Source organism: Thermobia domestica, chromosome 17, assembly GCF_964235325.1.
Source record: "Thermobia domestica chromosome 17, izTheDome1.hap1.1, whole genome shotgun sequence".
Taxonomy (NCBI): Eukaryota; Metazoa; Arthropoda; class Insecta; order Zygentoma; family Lepismatidae; genus Thermobia; species Thermobia domestica.
The window spans coordinates 144,277,291-144,284,365 of NC_137470.1; the positions used below are offsets into that span (position 1 = coordinate 144,277,291).

At 37.2% G+C, this 7,075-nt stretch overlaps 1 protein-coding gene across 1 annotated transcript; it reads right to left on the bottom strand.

Annotated features, from left to right (window-relative positions):
• Positions 1-3,450: 3,450 nt before the first annotated feature.
• On the bottom strand, positions 3,451-6,798 carry LOC145673747 (uncharacterized). Its single transcript, XM_081743492.1, has 2 exons — positions 3,671-6,798; positions 3,451-3,569 (listed from the first exon to the last, which is right to left on the bottom strand). Exon 1 carries the CDS (start codon positions 6,701-6,703, stop codon positions 3,956-3,958), a length of 2,748 nt encoding a protein of 915 aa, XP_081599618.1. The 5' UTR covers positions 6,704-6,798; the 3' UTR covers positions 3,451-3,569; positions 3,671-3,955.
• Positions 6,799-7,075: the final 277 nt, after the last annotated feature.

The window sequence follows — 7,075 nt, forward strand, 5'->3', positions numbered from 1 at the left end:
TATTTATTTTTTGTGTGTTTCTTCTTATTCTTCTACGAATATGGCGGGAATTGCGTGAATTTTACTACATTGGAATCTGTGGTCTATAAGTTTTTGAACGGTGTGCGAATCATGAGTCTGTGATTAATAATTAGGCGGGTCACCAGTGCCACCTACGTAAGAGTCTACGATTTTGTTAAAATCCCTGGCGGCCGTCTAAAGGTTAATTGTGTTTTTATCCCGTAGACACTAATCATGCTTAGTTATCCATGTTGCAGATAGAGATGTATCATTAAAGCTGTTTAGTTAAAATATGTCATTTTCTCCTTGTAGGCTAGTCACTGCTCTTTTCTTTCAGTTGTACTGTATTTGTCAAATACGGAAATGATAGTGACGAAAATATACTCAAGTTTTGAATTTGTGAATTTGGATATCAGGTGTTTAACCTTCGTTACACTTGGAATTTAAGAAATGTTGAAATACTTCACGTCTTCACTTGATTTCTGTTTAGTTATACGCACATTGATGTGCAGAATTTCCTTCAGTGATTGCTGTTATAATAATAATATAACTCTGCTTCTAATTTACTCCATGCACAAATCCTGCAGAGGAGGGCTGTGTTTGTTAGAAAATTAAATTATCTTCCTCAATCTGATATTTTTTAGTTGTCTTAAACATGTTCAACCGCTCTGAAGAAAAAAAAAACACGTTTAAAACAATTTGTTTAGAACGTTTAAAACAAACTAAATAAAACAACAGCCCTCGTTTTAAACATGTTTTAAAGATTTGTTTGATACATTTTGTTTTAACACATCAATCCAGCTTATTATGACATTTATTTCGCGAGAATATTTTGGTCATATTTCCCAAACTACCCAGCACATCACAAAGGAACTGTTGGGTGCTGTCATAGTTCTGTCAGTGCTTGATGTTTAGCGAACTAACAGTTAAAAGTAAAGTATAAACTGAGAATATTGTTGATCCGAAGCAATTACCTTTCTGAATTAGGCACTTGGTCAGCCAATTAATTCTACCATCAGCTAGCTACAAACTCTTCTTGTTCACCTCAACCATAGGTTGGTGGGCAACATGGAAATTTTAAAACTTTTCTCTCGCTTGGGAGAGCTGTTTTACACTTTATTAAGGCCTCTTCGTAACTGCATCTAGATATTCTATCCTTGGTCTTCCTCTTCCTGGTTTTCCTTCTGCCTTTCCCTCTATAAACACATTGATCCAATGGGAATACCGACTAAGATGGCCAAGTATATTGTTTCTTCTTTTTCCTATTATCTTCATGATCTGTCGTCCTTCATTAGCTTCCTTTAGTACGTCTTCGTTCCTTTTCCTTTCGTTGCATGATATGCGCAACATTCTGCGCCAACCCATTAATTTGCAGTGCATTCTTTGTGAGTGTAGGGATTGGACATCAATTGCAGTAGACTTACTTATACAGGGTGTTTCAAAACACCGACAACGTTTGGGAGATGATTTCTGATACCAAGATAAAACAAAAAGTATAGACCAACATGGGTGTAGAGATCCGTCGTTTCAGAGTTATAGGGTGCCGAAAACATAAAAAAATGAACTTTAAAGGTCCATAACTTTAATACTACATGGCCTACTGTAGTCAGGTCAAGACTTAACTTAGGAACTAATATGTACTATAGTAGTAGGGGTCCGCGTATGCCCGAATGACTCATCCTCACTCTCTTTTACGACCAGGATATTTGAACTTCGTTCCCTTTTACGGCTAAGATGAGTGCTTTGGTACCTCGATTCTGATTGGCTGAGAGAGGTCACGTGACGTTAAGCCCCGCCCACGCGGGAAATTCAAATTTTCAGGTCACGTGGTATGACGTCATGAGTCACCCCGACCTCACCAGGGGTTTTTGAAATTTGTTCCCTTTTACGGGTAAGATGTGTGTTTCTGATTGGTTGATAGCTGTCACGTGATTTTAGACCCTGCGATATTTGAAATTCGTTCCCTTTTACGGGTAAGATGAATCCTGTACCTTGAATTTGATTGGTTGATAGCGGTCACATGATCTTAGACCCTGGGTTTTGAAATTTGGGTATCCTCTTTGATGAGTACTTTGGTACTACGATACATGATCTTAGACCCGCTACACGCTGAACAGGTCACATGGTATGACGTCATGTTTTACCCTTGCGGGGAAATCCATTACTAATTCGTTTCCTTTTACGGGTAAGATGAGTGCTTTGGTACCTTGATTCTGATTGGATGATAGAGATCACGTGATTTTAGGTCCTAGGATTTTTGAAATTAGGGTGTCCTTTCTGATGTATACTTTGGTATCTCGATTCTGATTGGTTGATAGAGGTCACATGATTTTAGACCCATCACACGGTGAACAGATTACATGGGAAAACCCCTCACTCATTTGTTTCATTTTATGGATAAGATGAATGTTTTGGTACCTCAATTTTGATTGGAGGATAGAAGTCACATAATCTTACCCTCACCCCAATGCTAGACATTCAGAGTGGTATGACAGTGATCACCCTCGACCTGGATTTTTTTTTTAATGGTTATCCTTTTTGGTACCTTAAAGTTCCCGTGGAGGGTTCAACCCATCCTTAAATAACCCTTTTATGGTATGATATTGTACTGAAGTTTACATTAAATATTATCGTTCTCTCTTTGACAGATAAGATGATTACCAGCTTTTTTTTACCTTGATGGAGATCCTGTCCTTGAATTAGTAGCCTATGTCTCTGGAAGTAACAATGGTGAAAGAGGGGTGTCGCTTGTAGATTTCTTATAACACATTGTTGTGAGTTTAAGCGATTTTTTAAACGCTCAGTAAGCGCTTCATTAATGGAAACAGTGTTGCCAGATTTTTTTAACCTAAACTGCTCCGATTCTTTTCGAAACGGTTCCGCAGAGTGCAAGAAATTTTAAACTAAAAATTTTTCGAACTAAAAAAAAATTTGTAACTAAAAAATTTTAAAACAAAAAATTTTCGAACTAAAAATTTTGAAACAAAAATTTCAAAAAAATTCGAACTAAAAAATTTAAACTAAAAACTTTCGAACTAAATTTTCAAATCAAAAAATTTTCGAACAAAAAATTTTCGAACCCAAAAAAAATTCGAACTAAAAAAAATTAAAAATTTTTCGAAAAATATTTTAAACTAAAAACTTTCGAACTAAATTTTCAAATCAAAATTTTTCGAACTAAAAATTTTAAAAAAATTTCGAACCAATTTTTAAAAATAAGTTTCGAACTAAAGATGTAAACCACATTTGAAAATTTTCAAATTAAAAATTTTTCGAACTAAATTAAAAATCAAATTTTGGACACTAAAAAAATTCTTTAATTATTTTTCGAACAAAATCATGTAAACCAAATCTTGAATATATTTTCCACCTTAAATTTTCAAGATTACCATGATTTGAAAACAAGTGTTCAGGGTTTCAAGAAATAATAAAACATATTTTTTTCAACTTGTTGTATTTTAACGAAAAGTATGTGCTCTTCCTATACATGTTTATTAACATAATAAATACAGGATCTAATTAATGAATATGTTGGACGCGTCATCATCTTCGAATCTTGTAGACGTATCCTGTAAAGAAAAAGAAGAAACGACGGATTACTTTATGAATTCTCTTTTTTTCTGAAACAATAAAAATGAGTCAATATTGATAAGAGAGAAATAAAACTTACTCGTAAATGATGGATCTGTTTAGGTTCATCTTCCTCCTCGGGTACAGGATCACTGCATTTTTTTCACCGATGGATGTTTATGAACTCTTCTGGGTACTGCATTTTTCTAGGTGTTGCTCCTTTATGGTCAAGGTTCCTCCTTGGATACGAGATAACTGCATTTTCTTCCACTGATGGTTGTGTTGATGGTTTATGAACTCTTGTGGGTACTTCATTTTCTTCTTGGTGTTGCTGCTTTGTGGTTAAGGAGTGGAAAAAGGAAAAGGAAAAAAAGAAATGGCGGCCTTATTGGGTGTTTACAGTTTTTTCTTTTTCATCTTCTTTTTCCAGTTCCATCTTCTGTTTTTTAACGTACCCGTACGGAACCGTATCATAAGAATTGATTTCTTTAAATCGACGTTTTGTGTACTGGATACTGTACATTTTTTCTTCTTTGCGTGTGACGATGGTATGGTCTTTGGTTCTGCATATCTTATGGGGGATAGTGATGGTGACTTGTCCACGGCATTGATTTGTAATCATTTCTTTTAGCGTGTTGAAATTTAATTGTTGTCCTGCATTGTAATTTAATGTAAATCCTCTAATTTTACATATGTAACTGGTGACGTTGGTATCCGGATTGTATATTTCTAGGCTGTAATTTTTTGGTCCTCCACTGACAAATGTCTTGATGTATGCTCGTGGTCCGTAAGACTCCATCTCATTCGATAAGCATCCCAAGTACGTTGAAGGTTCAATGGTTGGCTCCCCGGGCTTCTCCGTAAATATTACAGAATCCGTGTCGAAATATAAAACACGTTCCTGCAACATTTCCAGGTACTTGTACAGTTCCAGACGTGCCTGACATGTTGTAAATGCACCTAACACGACATTGGTGTTTCGGTTTTGAACAGGCACATGTTCATTGTACTCCCAGAACGCATACAACATCGTATCATTGATGGGTACAATTTGATGGAGTTTAATGTCGGGGGAAGTGAGTTTTTCATAAAATTCTTCCGGCCGATCAATAATTGTGGTCTGGCTAAAGTTTGATCTTTGCGAAAGTTTTCCCCAAAGAGCATTAAGACAAAGCTTAGATAAGCTTCTTCGTGTAGGATTATTTTCAATTTTGGACCGATCCAATGCAATACCTTCACGCTCCAGGACGGTTTGTATGAATTTTGATTTGTCTTCTTCGGTCACACAGGAACTAGGCCAGCCAGACGCTTCCATTTTCGATTTTAAAAATGTATTGATATATTCCGTGAACAAGCCACCTGTTTTCGTGATGGGATCATATTGTTCAATGTCATAATCCCAAATTTCAAAAATTTCCACTGGTTGATATCCTAATTCTATTGCTTTCTGGATTTCATATGATACCCATGTTCCAGTGAGGCACCGCTCCTGGTCGTTGTGTGTACACGTTGCTGTAGGGTCTGGGTTCATTTCTTCGGCACACGCAGCACACAGTGGAAACAGTAGTTTCTTGTTACATCGGTAAGGCAGGAGACCATGATAAAGATGGCGACTTGGTAATATCGTCATTTTGATTAGACCATTGACTTTATTTATTGGTGGTATATTTTCATCACCCTGTAGATAAATTCGTGGATGGCCTACAGGGTATTTAGCACACTTATTTACATAAGGATAAAGTGAGACAATATCGAAATATTTTATTACTTCCCCCGCTTTTTCGTCGACTTGGTGGTACAATTTCACGCAATTGGTCCTTCCTCCAAAAAAACTATCTCTTGGATTTAATGGTCTGCGGTTCATGTACGGGTGATTCTTCAGATACGTCGCCATTGCAGGATTTTGTTTTAAGAACTGATTAAATTCGCACTCCCACATTTCATGTACAATGTACCCCAATTCACGCAGTCTTGCATTTTTGCGTTGCGTTCGTTCATAACGGAATTCCATGGTGTCTTCTGGATTGCTGTAGATGGGCTGATTACGGCCTGTAGTAAAACATACTTTACACCCGTGGTAAAAACAGCCGGCATGCTCGTAGATGTGCTCCTCTAACGTCTCAGGATCTTGGTAGTAACCATCAACATGGAATCCCGCAATAAACACTTCTTTTTGTCGGGCCGCATGTAAGATTTGTTTTTCTTCGGTTTTTTCAATGTAGGCCAGCCATTGCATTGCAGCGATCGATTGGGTACTTCTCCATCGATAGCCATGTGCCGGTAGAATTCCAATGGTGTTGGGTTTAAGGAAATTCCTGCGGAATACTAAATTGGAAGCACTGGCAATCGTGATCGTCTCCAAGAAGGGATTCACTTTGGTTTCTGTTTCAAATGACGTCATAAACGAAACGCATGCTTGTCGCAGTACATTGACATCTTGAATACAATACTTGAGAATTTCTTTCTGAAAATCAAACGTGTCATTACGATGATCGTTGTACCACTGCATGAACTTGTTTCTGTCTTCGACGGCCATTTCATCTGCACCATAATACTTCGTTTCTGGAAGTGGTCCAATATACGATTGATTCTCCTTGGTGTTGAAGAAATGCGGGAAGTAGCCTTTGGTTGCGGGTAAATTGAACGCTTTTGACAATTTACTTAATGCCATAGGTAGGAAGTTCAATGAGTCAATGAACGTCAGATTATTCAACGTTAAACTCAGTATCTTGGTCCCATTTAATATGACGTCAGGTCTCCATTGGCATTGTTCTACCATAGCCTTTAAAATAAAATGTCCATCGTATCCCTTAGCGTTGTGCGCGACACAGAAAATCCTATTTATATTGGGACGACGTTCCCGCAAGTACTGAAGAAAATTATAAACTGGATCCTCTCCTTGGAAAATATGCTGGCGCTGACCACACGTACTGCAAGACTGCTGGATATTATTGTTTTCAACACATGCATAACATACTTGTTGTGCAACCAATAAATTTGGAATGTGTACATACGTATTATCGCCAATATTCGTGTCCTGCATAGATTCTATATCATAGAATATCAACAAGGCTTTCTTTGCGTGCATGAGTGAAGGAACACCAGGTTTCAAGCATTGTCGATCAGGAAGCATAAAACATTGATGGGATCCTGGAACAATCTTCTTACAAACATTGCAAAAGATCTCATTACAATCATGATGTCGTTGTCCACTTCGTACAAAGGAATATACTCTGTAACATCTAGTACATTGCTTCACCATTTTGCATACAGGTTCCCCTTGATGATATACAATATTACGATGATTATTAAAACATTCTTCGCCGTAAAATTGCCGATTGCAGTCGTTACACAGCACTAGCGTTTGAGTCTTGTCGCATAGTGGTCTCTGTAGACATTTGGAGCACGTTACAGGACAATTTTTCACATGTCTGTTACGTTCACTGTATTTTTTATGGCACGCTTCACAGTAGAACTTGGTTGCAAAACAAGCAGTTAAAGATTG

Bases quoted from the DNA above. Each gene is read 5' to 3' on its own strand.
- LOC145673747 (XM_081743492.1), bottom strand. From the start codon at position 6,703: ATGCTTCCTGATCGACAATGCTTGAAACCTGGTGTTCCTTCACTCATG.